The sequence below is a fragment of the Nilaparvata lugens genome, chromosome 1 (assembly GCF_014356525.2).
Source record: "Nilaparvata lugens isolate BPH chromosome 1, ASM1435652v1, whole genome shotgun sequence".
Classification (NCBI taxonomy): Eukaryota; Metazoa; Arthropoda; class Insecta; order Hemiptera; family Delphacidae; genus Nilaparvata; species Nilaparvata lugens.
In genome coordinates this window covers 54,135,262-54,151,831 of record NC_052504.1, presented here as the reverse complement: position 1 = coordinate 54,151,831, position 16,570 = coordinate 54,135,262, and the positions used below count along the sequence as shown (strand labels likewise).

At 33.1% G+C, this 16,570-nt stretch overlaps 1 protein-coding gene across 1 annotated transcript in view; it reads left to right on the top strand.

Annotated features, from left to right (window-relative positions):
• The first annotated feature begins 355 nt into the window (after window positions 1-355).
• LOC111043408 (methylcrotonoyl-CoA carboxylase subunit alpha, mitochondrial) overlaps window positions 356-16,570 on the top strand; it is a 23,142-nt gene continuing 6,927 nt past the window's right edge. The window contains exons 1-7 of the mRNA XM_022328356.2: window positions 356-515; window positions 1,857-2,037; window positions 3,235-3,452; window positions 4,785-4,932; window positions 5,798-6,031; window positions 14,796-15,008; window positions 15,659-15,830. Of these exons, the coding sequence (XP_022184048.2) occupies window positions 490-515; window positions 1,857-2,037; window positions 3,235-3,452; window positions 4,785-4,932; window positions 5,798-6,031; window positions 14,796-15,008; window positions 15,659-15,830 (1,192 nt within the window). The 5' untranslated portion in view covers window positions 356-489. The remainder of the gene's footprint in view (window positions 516-1,856; window positions 2,038-3,234; window positions 3,453-4,784; window positions 4,933-5,797; window positions 6,032-14,795; window positions 15,009-15,658; window positions 15,831-16,570) is intronic.

Here is a 16,570-nt window from a genome sequence, read left to right as displayed (position 1 = left end):
CGGTACGGTATCCTAGAATTCATGGGAATGCGTTTCCATTCAAAACTTTCACCGCTTCTACAGCAGTTACACTGTTGCCAACTAAAGTAACTTGAAAATTTAAGCTTCATTAACCTGTACTGATAATGATTTAGCATTGAGTTAGAATAATGAATTATGATTAACAGGTGTGTAAAAAAAGAATGACAGAGTTAGTATTTAAGGGGAAATTTATAGGTAAAAATAAGTGGAGCACATTAATAAATTGCCATTATAATTCATTATTGTCGATGAGTTTTTGACCTTTGACTTTATTAATACTGTACTCAACGTGATAACACAAATGAATATTGTGCTGTTGATAAACAGTTAACCGTGCCTGAGTCTGATAAACCTCGTTGATAACAATGACGTTGCATAACGTCATTAGTGTTTTGTGAACGTTCAAGCTGAGACAAAATCAAATGTGTTAAAACAAACGTGTGATTGTTTTTATTATACTTTGGGAAAATGGTTCCTCTTGACTTAAAATTCAGGTAAAAGCATGTTTATGACCATAATAAGATAAGTACCGTATAAGGTGAGGAAATGTAGTTTGTTGTAGGTTTGTTTTTATAGTCTGCAATAGCGTACCCACTTGTTTCTTTGGTAATCCTCACCTGTTGATCATTAAGATTAAAAGCAACTTTTGTTGTTAAAATTGAAGTAAAACGAGTGAAATAATATGTAATTGGCCTATTTCGACCGGTACTATTACAGTATTTTCTATGCTTATGTCATAATTATGGCCTTGATGTAGGCTATCAATACAAATTGATTTGCATGAAAATATTTAATGAAATATCATGACTTGAAAATATTGTATTTATGGTATGGAGAATAGAATAAGTATTAATTAAAAGGTACCGGTGCGGTTAGTATGAGTGTTAATCTAATGATAAAACTCACCTACTATAAACCAGTGGCGGTTCTAAGGGGGCCCCCCCTCGACCAGGGAATTTTTTTATGGGGCCATTATACACATTTGCTAATGTAATTATTTATACCTGTATCTTTGAAATTTGCCATGTTAGATATATTGGAGTTTTATTTGATAATTAGGAATCTCCAATAAACAATAGGAATACACTGCAAATAATAGAAATTGTAGACTATTAATTGCCGAACTGTTTAATAAAATATTAGACGCCAAAACTACTCAACCTGAAGGCCTTTTCACACCGAGTTCGCAGACGTTTTTGAAAAAATAAATCGCTGACCATGCTATCAAATGAGTTAATCCACACCGCGCATCCCGGACGTCGGCGACGTTTTTCTGAGAATCACTCGCTGAGCAATTTTCCACAAACGTCTGCGAACTAGCGCATGCGCATAAAACACTTTTGAACCACGGAGCTTAGCTTCCTCTCATTTCCTCTAATTGAGTGAGATGTGGTTATTTGACTGAAACGTCTGTGGATGTTTATTATGCTGCTCGGCTGTGTGAAAAGGGCGCGTCGAGGACGTCAGTGTGGAAAGGCCAATAACAATGAATTTTAGTGCTCAAAATGCTTGAAACGTGAGTTTTAATAAAAATAATGCCCCGTACCCCCCTTTACAGGTGGGAGTAACCCCCTGGACCCCCCCCACGTCACCCCTTTACAGGTGGGAGTAGCCCCCTGGACCCCCCTGCTGTTGGACTGCAGCCCCCCTTACAACTATCCTAAGACCGTCCCTGCTATAAACTATAATGGTAACTTATTTATACCTTCATTTCACTTGAAATATTCGTGTAAGAGAATGAAGAGGTAATCTTATTAATGGTGAAGATCAGGCTATTCCACTGTCTATTTTACCCTATATTCAGCCTAATATATTTTCATTCATTTTTATCTTAGACACACCATCATACTACTAAGACGATACTCATCACAAGTGAAAAAAGTAGATATTTCAAAGGTGCTTATTGCAAACAGAGGTGAGATAGCATGTCGAATCATTAGGACAGCAAGACGTCTTGGAGTGAAGAGTGTAGCAGTCTACAGTGATGCTGATAAAAATGCAATGCATGTAGCAATGGTAAGAATAATATTATTTTTGAAGAGCTTCCATGCATAAGATACTTTTACATAGCCTACCGTATCGAATCAACAATAATACTTTATTTAGTGCAGTAGGCCAACAGCTAAATACTTACCGTAATTCAAAAATATTTTCAAATTGGTAGCCTAATTTATAATATTTTCTGTAAAAACTTTATTTGTCATAGAAATTGGGAGGAAAACAGTTCTGGGCTACCGATCATTATTGTAAAAGTTTTACTATGATTTGTGCCCAATAAATAAAATAGGCTATATGAATGAGAGTGAAATTATTGTTCCAACCTATATGGATACCATTAGTTCAAAAATAATGATTACAAATTGTTAAAATAATTGATTAGGCCTAATAAATCAATTCTCAATTATTGTAAGTGACGATGGAATACGGTAAAAGCAGTGAAAAAATGGAAATTTAGTTGAAAATGGAGTTAACCGTACTTAATTCTATTTTTTAATTAGATCATATTATCATAGCCTCCTCTATTGTATTAGTCCCTTACCTACAGTAGAATCAAAAGCCATGCATTACATAATGCACGCCCCCTGTGGGTTGATGGAGTTTTGAGTCGAACATTGTACTCAAGAATTTGTTGAAAACCAGAATTCACCCACGGTATCCCTGCTTGTCGTAGGAGGCGACTAAAAGGGACCCCAAGGCAACTCCAGAAGTTGCCTTGCCTTCAAACCCACGGTATCTGCCCCATCAGGGCAGTTTCGGAGGGGCAAAAAGACACAAAAATGTCAAGAGGCTGAGTCAAGGGTAGCCAGGCGCCTTAGAGGCAACTTGGCCGCCCCTCCCTAAGCAGGAAGAAACTTCAAAGAAGGCCAGGAGTGGAACTCACGTAGGTCACGAGGACTAATCAGTCTGAAGAGACTGCCAAGCATATCACACTGGATTGCGATAAGCAACCAGATGATGAATGGGAAGTTAGCATAGGGAAAAACTCCTGGTTCTTGTAAAGGACACAGGTATTGGTTTGCCTAACATACTACTTGGGAACACAATAATATAATAAACAATAAGCTTCGATTGACGTGTGGGTTTCTTTGAATCCGTCCCTCTTTAATATAATAATAATACATCATGTAGGCTTACACCGCATGTTACAGTTGTTTTACATTGTTATTTAATTCGGTTAGTATTTATTAATAACTGTACTGTTTTGTTACACAGGCGGATGAAGCTTTCCATATCGGACCTTCTCCATCCTCCGAAAGTTATCTGAAGCAGGAGAAGTTGATTGAGATCGCTCACAGGTCTCACTCACATGCCATCCACCCCGGTTATGGTTTCGTTTCTGAAAATGCTGATTTTGCTGAACTATGTGCAAAGAATGGACTGATTTTCATTGGTCCTCCTGCATCAGCTATAAGAAAAATGGGTGTCAAAAGGTAAACAGAAAGCAATAAATATTATTTTCAGTTTCTTTGTATGGTATGCTTGGTATCAATATACCAAAATTAATTATTATGATGAAATAAAAACACATAGATGTTGTCAGTTTTCTACACTTTAATTTGGTACACGACCATGGTTTCGTGACCACACAGGTCACATTTTCAAGCTGACAGCTTTCTTGACAGCTGACAGCTTGACAGCTTGAAAATGTGACCTGTGTGGTCACGAAACCATGGTCGTGTACCAAATTAAAGTGTAGAAAACTGACAACATCTATGTGTTTTTATTTCATCATGGAACGTTTCTACAACATCGACCACAACTCAGTTGAAATTATTATGATTGCTATCTTCGTATAACCAGCTTTATATCTTTGCTCTGTTTGATCAGACATTGAATTTCACCTTGGTAATTCACTATTATTTTAACAATATATTTTTTCTTACAATGACTGATTCCGTAATGCTCCACTGTATTTTGTTTACTTTAATATTGATAACTGTTAACTGTTTCTATCCTCAATTGTATTCTTATTTCAACTTCTTTTCATCATACCTACTCTATTAATTACATATACCTAGTTCAATTTTAATTACTTATAGTCTTTAGTCTTCCTTGTTTTTGTAATAAATAGATATGCAGTACATGATAATAAAATTTATTTATTCATTTTCATATTTTCTCTCATTCATACAAAAATGTGCGGAAGCAACAGATCGGTGATTCATTTTGCATCAATGACAACAAGGAAATGATCAATAGAAATATATAAGTCTAGAATTGAAAATAAAAATAAAAATTTAAGACAACCAAAATTACAAATTTTATAATTGAATGATTTAATTAGTGGAAATTTATTAGAATTGAAAAATTGAAAACTACGAAACAATAAGCAACAAGTGTATATTTCTATGTTTTAAAATTTTAATGTTTTTAAAATTTTCACATTTACTTTTCCCCTTAATTTATTGTTAATAACCTATAATATTTAGTATAGGCTGATCACAAATTATACCACTACCTATATGCTATCAATTATGGTCAACTGAGAAAGAAAATTATTCTGATATAAGACTCTATACTTGGGATTTTAATGATTTTAAAACCTAGATTCGCCACCAAGTGGTCTATTACCGAAAACATTCGACAATTTTTAATTTTCAGTATGTTATGTTATCACTTATGGTCAACTGAAAAAGAAAATTATTCTGATATTAAGATAATATTTTATATAAGACTCTACTTGAGATTTTAATAATTTCAAATCCTAGATTTGCCATCAAGTGGTCTATTACCGTAAACATTCGATAATTTTTAATTTTCAGTACTTCTAAAATGATAATGGAATCTGCTGGAGTGCCTGTTATTCCTGGCTACCACGGTGAGGACCAATCAGAAAGCAAACTCGCGGAGGAAGCAGAACGAATCGGTTTTCCTCTAATGATAAAAGCTGTCCTTGGAGGAGGTGGAAAAGTAGATAATCACATCAAGGATAGCTAACATTGCTAATGCCATGCATGTAAAAACTAATGCATTCATATAGATTCAGGTTCAATGTTTTAAATAGTGTAACCAAATAGGCCAGCTACGTACCGTAGCAAAAAATATATAAAAAAGCTTCGGGAGACTGTTTGTTGACTTGTTGAGAATAATATAGATACCGTAAGTAAAAGAACCCAGATATTTTGGCCCATATGTCGAAAATTGTATTACAGTAGCCTACCTTTCAAAAAAATGGTAAGGTACTATTCAAAGTCCGCAATAGCAATACAACATGTTTCAATGTAGGCTACCTATATTTAGGTCTACTATTATTTGTCAAAGTACCGAGTCTTTTCATTATACTATAATGAACCACTCATACCATATCAATATTACGCTTTACTCTGAATTCAATAATTTGAGATATTTTTTGAACAAACATGAACAGAGCATCAGAAACTTGAATGGAGAAATGTCAGTGGGTCAGTTAGTTATGGTTGTAACATCTATTCATTTATACCTATGCATTTATCCTCAAGTTCAGAAAATTTTGTTCATGTTTTTCTGGGAGTTTTGTGATTATTGGATGAGAATCTTATCAATTTCATGAGAAATCTTCTATTAAGATATCTTCTTAATAATAGTTGATTGTGTTTCTATTACATACATTGTTATTTCATTCCATTTTCATTCGATTCTATTTATTTTTTCTACCTCAACAGAGCATGCACTCAACGTTGATTGTGTTTCTATTCTATTACAGTGTTGTTTCATTCTATTTATAATTTGTTTCATTTTTGAACAGGGCATGCACTCAACATGTTGATTGTAAAGTTATTTGGTGAAATGATTGCAGGGCATGCGCTCAACGTTGTCAGCGGCGTCATTCAGAGAACAGCTGGACTCGGCGCGACGCGAGGCGCGGAAGGCATTCGGCGATGACGCGGTGCTACTGGAGCGCCTGGTGACGTCACCGCGCCACGTCGAGGTGCAAGTGTTCGCCGACCAGCGTGGCAACTGTGTGCACCTGTTCGAGCGTGACTGCAGTGTGCAGAGGAGGCATCAGAAGGTGCTCGAGGAAGCTCCTGCGGTAATAACACATACCAGCAACCACTTGCAATATTCTACTGTTCTTGAATAGTTTTGGATTCGAACCTAATGTGGTACTTTTCTGAAAACTGTGTGATTCTGAATATCGTTACGAAAGTAGGATATATTTCCGAATTTCCCAGATTTAGTCTAAGAAGAAAAAATGTATTTTAAATTGAATGAAATGATAATTGTTTTGTTGTTTTGGGTTTTAAAAATATAATTGAGTTTGAATATATAAATCATTTCCAATTAAAATATTATGCAATTACTTGAATTTCGTTTAAAAATATTACCGTGCTTCAATTTTCAACGATAACATCCTTTGATCATTGGAATTTCGGAATCTATTAGATCTAATTTCATTACTTCTGATTTATTTATTTTGAATACTGTTCATTACACGCACAAATATCAAAACTCGAAAAGGTTTACATTCACCTGACAAAAATATAATGATTATATTGTTATCAAATTCATTATTGCTTTTTGGAAAGAGGAACAAAAATTAAAACTTAATTGAATTAAAGAAAATCTGGTGTGGCGCACTCACACAACTTTCCTTGCCGTTATGAGAATTGATCACCTGACGCTAGTGTTCTCGCGCATCTCAAGTCTACTTATAAACAAGTATCTGAGCCAGCTGGTAACAGGACAATAACGCTGGAGACATACGAGGTCTGCTATCTCTCCATAGTGAATTATTTAATAGAATCAACAGTTGCCAACAGTTTGTAATTGGATAATCACATTTTCTAGAATTTCGAGCTTATTTTCAATTTTAGGTGAAAATGTTGCTGAACATTAATATTGTAGAGATTTTCATGCTCAATCTTTTCACTCGAAATTTTTTGTTTAAATTGTATCTGAAGCCTGATAATTGGGAATCTAAAATCAAACTTTGCATAGATGGGGCGGAGCTCCTGAAATTTTTACAGATATGAGACTTGTGGCAGTTGATAGAGCTTATCAATAACTATTTTAGGTACCTATGAATTTAATCGAAATCGTTTGAGCCGTTTTCGAGAAAATCACGAAAAACCCTGTTTTTGACAACATTTTCTTCATTTTAGACGCCATCTTGAATTGCATTTGATCGAAATAGTTCGTGTCGGATCCTTATAGAGGAAGGACCTTAAGTTCCAAATTTCAAGTCATTCCGTCAATTGGGAGATGAGATATCGTGTACACAGACGCACATACACTCACACACACACACACACACACACACACACACACACACATACATACATACATACATACATACATACATACATACATACATACATACATACATACATACATACATACATACATACATACATACTACAGACCAATACCCAAAAACGACTTTTTTGGACTCAGGGGACCTTGAAACGTATAGAAATTTGGGTACCTTAATTTTTTCGGAAAGCAATACTTTCCTTACCTATGGTAATAGGGCAAGGAAAGTAAAAATATATAACAAACTATTAAGGGAAAGTTTGATGAAGAGAAAGCATAGGTACCGTATAATTATTGAATGATCTTCAGAATAATGTACCTTAACAGTTGAAAAGCTTGAAGTGAATGTAATATAGGAAAAGTTTGGACATTTTTTGAAAACAAAAGTTGGAAAATGAACAAGAAATCCCATAGAATGAATTCAAAAATTGAAATATGTGCTACAATAACGGAAGGTAAAAAAATTATGCATAATATCGTAAATTCTAGAGTTTCTCAACTAGTCTTTTCATACAGATGATTTTCCTTTTTCAAAGTCTATATCAATTATCAATTTCATGTCATAACTTATTTAATATATACCTATTTATTATGGATTAAAAGTATGATAAGGTACGGTATTTATTCAATTGTTACTTCATAATTGATTAATCGTGCAAAATATGTTGTTCCTTAGTTTGTGTGGACATTTGTATTTTGATTGTTTTCAATGCTTGTTTCAGCCAGATATATCAGAGGAGTTAAGAGATCGGCTCGGACAGGCAGGAGTGAGAGCGGCACAGGCTGTAGGTTATGTGGGAGCAGGAACGGTGGAGTTTATAATGGACAGAAACACCAAGGATTTCTACTTCATGGAGATGAACACTAGACTGCAAGTTGAACATCCTGTCACTGAAATGATTACTGGAGTTGATTTGGTGGAGTGGCAACTATTGGTGAGTTAGAATCTATCAATCTATAGCCTAAATTTTTGCTATTGTGTGAGAGTATAATTATAATAAAAGTTTTGATTTACCCGTCGTTTCTACAGTCAAGATGATTCTTCATTCTTCATATCCCATAACTTACAATGAGAGATTGTCTGGAAGGATAGAGTATGAATGAGGTTTAACATATAAAAATATACTTTTCTTTAGATAAGCTTTAATATGAAAGATATATGAGATAAGATCATCAAAATAAGACAGAAATAACAATATATTGAGCATATTTGCCAATTTAGCTCATTTGTCAGTTGATACAATAAACATACAATTATCGTTCACAGTAGTTCTCAGTGAGAGTGTTAGTTGTAATAATTGGGGAGAGGTCTAGTAAACCATTAACTGGTTTAATCAAAGTATTTATTCACTTTTTTAATATTTCAAAACTCTTCAAGATAATGAGGCTCCTTAATTACAGCCTATCCTCCCAATAAAATATCTTAATGAATCAAATATGTTCAGTCCAAATAATCTATTATTGTACGGTAACTCATCAATAAGTGATAATCTGTACGGTTTCGTGTGAAGATTCAATTCCAATCGAGAAAAAATGTAATATTACAAATACCCGCCTCTTGACATAAAAAATTTTACTGTTTGAAAATTTAAAGAAAAAAAATACATTGACCCAAATGGAATTGTTGAATTGTAAATTTGAGAACAGTAACAATTTTTTTCTATAAAACATTACATGTCATCCTATAATATTGAAAATTATTATAAAAATTCATCAATAGCATTTGTTATATGTTTTCAAACAATATTTCAAAGTATAGAATATCAAAATTACTTTTGATTTAGCTTTATAATTTAAAGGAAAATATCTCAACAGAAAGTTTAATATACAAAGAATAGTTTTTTGAAATTGCACATAAATTTAATAGATAGAGAAATTCAATTTTTATTGCATAAAAAAAATTAGTATGTTGAATAAAAAATTTATTATTATTATTTTTAATGAATTGATGAATTGTTATATTTAATTTTCACATAAAATTTCAATAAATCAAAAAATGTTCATTCCTTTCACTATTGACGCGGTTGATTTTATCGATGCAAATTTTGGAAAACAGTCCGTTAAGGCACTCAGTATATGATTTTCAGTCAAGTGTGACTCCAGTGTGATGACGTTAGTGTTGGGCTGATCCGAATACTCGTAGTGTTGGGCTGATCTGGATGCACGTAGTGTTGGGCTGATACTTGTAGTCAACTGATGCATATCAAACTCGATACAGGTGACATCTCAGTTAGCATTGCCTCATGCTTGTAGTAGACGGCTGCATACCAACTCGATACAGGTGACATCTCAGTTAGCATTGCCTCATGCTTGTAGTAGACGGCTGCATACCAACTCGATACAGGTGACATTTCAGTTAGCATTGCCTCATGCTTGTAGTAGACGGCTGCATACCAAACTCGATACAGAGTCACATAATTTTGTATCATATTTGTAATTATACAATGTACATTTCAGGCTTGAAATGACAATGTAATTTGTTTTTCGGAAAAGAGATAGACGCTGCATACAGGATTAATTAGGTGAGGATTAATTTAGGTAAGGTTTGGTTTTTTGATATTTTCAGCTTTCAAGGTTTAGAGTTCTGCATACAGGAATAATTTAGGAGAGGATTTTTTTTGAATCAATTCTTTCATGATACTGTGACTGTTATTCTGAATTCAAAGTTGCAAACGTGAACATGGATGGCAATTACCTCCAGGTAATGTGGTAGTGTTGAAGTTTGAGATACAAGGTCAGCAATAAGCGTTGGCGTTGTCATTGGTGTATGCTTTGGTGTCGGCATTGGCATTGGCGTAGGCATCGGCGTAGATATTGGCATTGGCATCAGCACAGGCATCAGCATAGTTATTGGTGTAGATATTTGCGTTGACATTGACATCAGAGCAGATATTGGCGTTGTTATTGGTGTAGATATTAGTGTAGATATTGGCGTTGATATTGGCGTTGACATTGACATCAGAGCAGATATTGGCGTAATTATTGGTGTAGATATTGACATCAGAGCAGATATATTGGCGTTGATATTGACATAGGCATCAGTGTAGATATTGGCATAGTTATTGGTGTAGATATTCAATTGATGAGTCACACTAGTTCGAAAATCACCCAAATGTTCTTAACACTCTTCATGGCGTTCACTTGTTGCTGATTTCGAGATTCACGTGATAATTATTTCAATGTTTATGTCCATGCTGTACCTGTTATCTTAGAATGCTTATAAACTAAAAGGAAATTTTTGATTAGGCTATCAATACAATCTAATACACATGAAAATTATTTCTAAGTATATAATCAATATAAAATGAAATTTGTTAACATCTTATTATACAGTCAGCAATACATATATTGTGAAATTTGGAGACATCAATTACAAAATTTTAATAGAAAAAAATAATTTCATTTTCATTTATTCATTGTTCAAATATTTTATAAAAAGCAAATTATTCAATACCGGTATTATTAATCATCGTTTGTTGGATACTATAGTTTATTTCGACTTTTCAATGTTCTAAACACAAACTACATTTCATGACAAAACTTTACTATCACTCATTAAACAAGAAATCATTCAAAACATCAATAATATTTTGCTTCAAAGGCAATCAATATTCATAAGTAATCATCTGCATCTATGGCAATCAACATTATTAATCATTATTTTGCATCTATGGCAATCAACATTAGTAATCAACACAAAAAAAATATTATCGCATTACTGCCTCTCTAAGTCATAACCTCTGTTATTCCTTCTTTAGGCAATAATGGGTTTCCATCTCAAAAAACAATCACATACCAGCAAAGTTCTAATCAACAAACCCCACTAAAAATTCTACATACACTCCAGCATCCATTTCAAATGATAATCAATCATATCAAAATTTATAGAACAAACAGTTTTTCAAAATTAAAAAAAAAAGACATCAATTACAAAAACTTTAGAAAAATTTTAACCTTTAACTCATTTCAATTAATAATATGACAAGACGTTTTATTTAATGGAAACATTATTATTCAAGTTAACTTTCATTAATACATCTCATATATATGGTGACACAATTCATTAATACTTTAAAATTTTGAAGTTTATTATTATAACAAAAGAATTTATACATAAGATTAAATTTCAGCATGTTCTAAATTGAACCATTTATTTTTTAAATAAATTCAGAATTTGAAAACTGTATAATAAGTACAAACATTTCAAGATTACAATACAAAGATGATCAAGATGGATAATGGGTAAATAAGTTCCCTAAAAATACAAACAAGAGAAAAAGAAAATTGGGTAAATAAATTTCCTAAATAATACAAAGAAGAGAAAGATTAATTAGAGCCTATCCTACATGTCAGTACTGAGCTTTCATAAGGAAGTATATTTAATAAAATATACTACTATGGAATTTTGTAGATTCCAAGTATGACTCTAATTTGTTATAATTGTGAGCTATCACTCCCACAAAAACAACTGGTGAAGGAAAAAATATGTTGACTATTGTGACTGGGTGGAGAGTTCCTAGATGTCTGTAAGGCAATGTGATAGCAGACTCTAGTATCGGACCACAAAAACAAAAGTATGCAAAAGGTTTTTTACAAACATTTGATGTTGCAGTCTTAAAGTTTTTATATCGCAAACAAGTAGGTCAGATAATCGAGTCCAGCCATATGTGGTTCACGCCCACACCTCTAAAAGAATCACACCTACTTGTCTACCAAAAATCCAAAGTATTGGACAGCAAAAAAAATAAAATGCAAAATGGGTTAAAAGCCCAGAAGAAAACTATAACCTAATTACATATGGCTTATGGCACGATATGCAATGAAAGATGAGAAAATGGGACATAATTTGCTCTGAAAAACCTAATTACCTAATATGATACCTAAAAAAATAGACATAATTAAAATATGTAATACATGATGAAAAAATATACCGCAAGCAAACAATTATTTACACTACAATGGATAGATTTTAGAAAAGTTAAGTTTTATCAACAATTTAAAGATTAGGAAAATAAGCTACTATTTTAACTTCCAAAATTATTTCAGAAAAATACAATTTAAATGACTATGGACAAGATTGGTTAAGATATGCATCATAGAAGAATTTTACTGAACATTACACAAAGACAGGAAAGAATCGAAATTTGAAAAGATTAAGGGCCAAGAAAAATAGGCTACAGGAAAGAAAAAAGACACAATTATGGACTCTTACCATACACTGCGTAGCGATTATGCTATTCTGAATCCCGGCATAACACAGGATTCCTAATCATTGTGTGCTGGGGAATACCCTTCATCATGTGATTCACTGTCATCATCTTGTAAATAAGCAACTTGAAACAACCTTTGAATACTAACACATCAATGGAGACTTTGTGCTTTGTTTTCTTTAAGAACATGATTTTATTCATGGGTTCATTTGTTTCAACAAAGCCATTTTGCTTACAAAAGTTAGTCATGTTTACTAAATAATGCTTTGCATACACCTTTTCAATTCTCAGTTGAAAGTTGAACTCATCAACTTGACTCAAAGCAACATTCATTTTGTTGACATTATTCCTAACCTCCACAGAAACCTGTCTCATGTAAACATTCACTTTATTTACTGTTTTCCTAACTATCAATTTGGCAATACTACTTTCTTTACTGTTGACTTTCAATAAAGACAACTCCCTACCTACTACATTACTCAATTCTATCTCACTAGGATTTACTTTTTCAATGACAGTAACTAGGCCTACATTATCTGAAACTTGAAATAATTGATCTTGTATGTCAACACTACTATTATCCTGCTTCAATTTGACTTCATCTTCATGACTATCAATCAATGTCTCATGTGCATCTTTCAATAGAAGGTTTATACTAACCTGCTCTAGTCTTATGCTAGCAAATTCTTGCTTCATATCATCAAACCTAGCACTTTGATCTTGTTTCAAATTATCAATCTTAGCATTTTGCTTATCAAACTTAGCATTTAGCTCATCAAACCTGGCATTTTGCTCATCAAACTTTTGTGTTAGGAACACTATAAGATTCAGATCATTTTTAATGTTTGCCATTTTGCTAGTCTGCACAGATAGGTAATATATTCATTAGGACTTGATCTCTCTTGAACCGATTTCCCATTCAGCAGTATACCATTCATAACCTATCAAGATATCTATCCTACTAATAATTTTTCATAACCAGGGATTTCATGGTGTACCATTTGGGACATATTTATTTTGTAATTCGGTCCCACCACAGGGGTAACATTTGCCATGCTACCAATTTCTCCTAATCCGGTTGGATAGCATTTCTCACCTATTAACCTAATGAAAGTTATCGGCTCCAACATAATAGATTCTTGATAAACTATGAATGGATCTATTGCCTATGAATGAGAAATCCAGTTTTCAGAGCAAATCAACTTATAATCTTCAGAAGAATTTTGGCAATATACTACACAAATACACAAAGAACAATATCTTACACACTTAAGCATCTAAAATCATTACGAGCTAAATACTTATCCACTTATATAGTTGAAAAACAATGGCTATAGGCTTTAGACACACAAATCAATTAATTATAGACAAAATAGAACACTATAAACTGTTCAAAACACAATTTAAAACATTAATAATTCACTTAAACAAAAAAATATTCAGAGAGCACAAAATTAGAACACACGCAGCCAGCCATCATTTTTAGAGAAGAAGGACGCCTCCTCGTCAGAACAAAAACCACATCTCAAAATCAGTGTCTACGTCATGGACACGTCACCAAAAATTTATAAATTACAAGTTTAGAATTCACATTTTATATTTGTTCTCAATAAAACTTTATTTGAAACTATTATTTTAAATTTTTATATATCATCTCTATTTTAATAATCCATTTATCTGTTAATTCTGTCAACTCAGCCTCGGTGACACCATGGAACATGCAACACAATCATTTACGATAAATTCTCAGTCAAAAAGTTGTCCGTATATCGATTACTCTGATATTTTCTATAAAGTTTTATAGATCTCGAATTGAAGATTCGATTCCAATCGAGAAAAAATGTAATATTACAACACACACACACACACACACACACACACAACACACACACACACATACATACATACATACATACAGAATAATGTACCTTAACAGTTGAAAAGCTTGAAGTGAATGTAATATAGGAAAAGTTTGGACATTTTTTGAAAACAAAAGTTGGAAAATGAACAAGAAATCCCATAGAATGAATTCAAAAATTGAAATATGTGCTACAATAACGGAAGGTAAAAAAATTATGCATAATATCGTAAATTCTAGAGTTTCTCAACTAGTCTTTTCATACAGATGATTTTCCTTTTTCAAAGTCTATATCAATTATCAATTTCATGTCATAACTTATTTAATATATACCTATTTATTATGGATTAAAAGTATGGTAAGGTACGGTATTTATTCAATTGTTACTTCATAATTGATTAATCGTGCAAAATATGTTGTTCCTTAGTTTGTGTGGACATTTGTATTTTGATTGTTTTCAATGCTTGTTTCAGCCAGATATATCAGAGGAGTTAAGAGATCGGCTCGGACAGGCAGGAGTGAGAGCGGCACAGGCTGTAGGTTATGTGGGAGCAGGAACGGTGGAGTTTATAATGGACAGAAACACCAAGGAGTTCTACTTCATGGAGATGAACACTAGACTGCAAGTTGAACATCCTGTCACTGAAATGATTACTGGAGTTGATTTGGTGGAGTGGCAACTATTGGTGAGTTAGAATCTATCAATCTATAGCCTAAATTAATCAATTTTTGCTATTGTGTGAGAGTATAATTATAATAAAAGTTTTGATTTACCCGTCGTTTCTACAGTCAAGATGATTCTTCATTCTTCATATCCCATAACTTACAATGAGAGATTGTCTGGAAGGATAGAGTATGAATGAGGTTTAACATATAAAAATATACTTTTCTTTAGATAAGCTTTAATATGAAAGATATATAAGATAAGATCATCAAAATAAGACAGAAATAACAATATATTGAGCATATTTGCCAATTTAGCTCATTTGTCAGTTGATACAATAAACATACAATTATCGTTCACAGTAGTTCTCAGTGAGAGTGTTAGTTGTAATAATTGGGGAGAGGTCTAGTAAACCATTAACTGGTTTAATCAAAGTATTCATTCACTTTTTTAATATTTCAAAACTCTTCAAGATAATGAGGCTCCTTAATTACAGCCTATCCTCCCAATAAAATATCTTAATGAATATATGTTCAGTCCAAATAATCTATTATTGTACGGTAACTCATCAATAAGTGATAATCTGTACGGTTTCGTGTGCTGATTCAATTCTTCAAACTTTGGAGAACCGTTAATAAAACTCCGTTTTGATACGCCTTCTTTTGTTATAAGGTAGCTTCAGGGGCCGAATTACCAAAGAAGCAGAGTGATTTGAGCCTCAGAGGGCATTCGTTTGAAGGAAGAGTTTATGCAGAAGATCCAGCCAACGCATTCATGCCCGGAGCTGGACCTCTTCTCTATCTCAATCTACCTCAAAATGACCAGCATGTTCGAATTGAAACTGGTAAATATATCAAATAAAACTTTTAGAAGTCTTATATGAAAAACTCATGACTCCTTACTATGAAAACTATATATTTTTTCAATCCTAGATACGATCGTATATAGTGCAAATCTTGACAGTTCTGATTACATATTTAAAAATATGTAATTGTTAATGTGTAATTATAAAAATTGTTAAATTTCAATTAATTGTTGAATTATGTAATTGAAATATGTCATTATTTTTGAAAAACTCGGTATTATAATACACAATACAGGCTTAAGGGTTCCCCAGTGTTTATGGAGAATTGGCGAACCGCGAACCAAGTTCCCCAGTGTTTATGGCGAATTGGCGAACCGCGAACCAAGTTCCCCAGTGTTTATGGAGAATTGGCGAACCGCGAACCAAATTCGTGACGAAATTGGTCTTCAATCTTGATTAAAAACTTTGTTTGGTTCGTCCGCCAGGGTGATATATTCTATCTATATATATTCAATATATTTTCTTCTCACAGCAGCTACAGATTTTGAAACACTCATCTCTAGACCCCGAAAGACACTGAAGTAACGAACGGTTGTTCGCTCTCCTCACTACAGTGTGTGGGACAAATCCTACACGAATCCTACTTGCCGATCCAAGCTCCCTAGTGTGTGGGGCCCTTTATGGTAGATTAATTCTCTGCTTGTAATTATTATTTGCACCTCTTCAACAATGTGCCTGATTCAATTAAAATAACTAATAATATTTTTTCATTTAGAAAA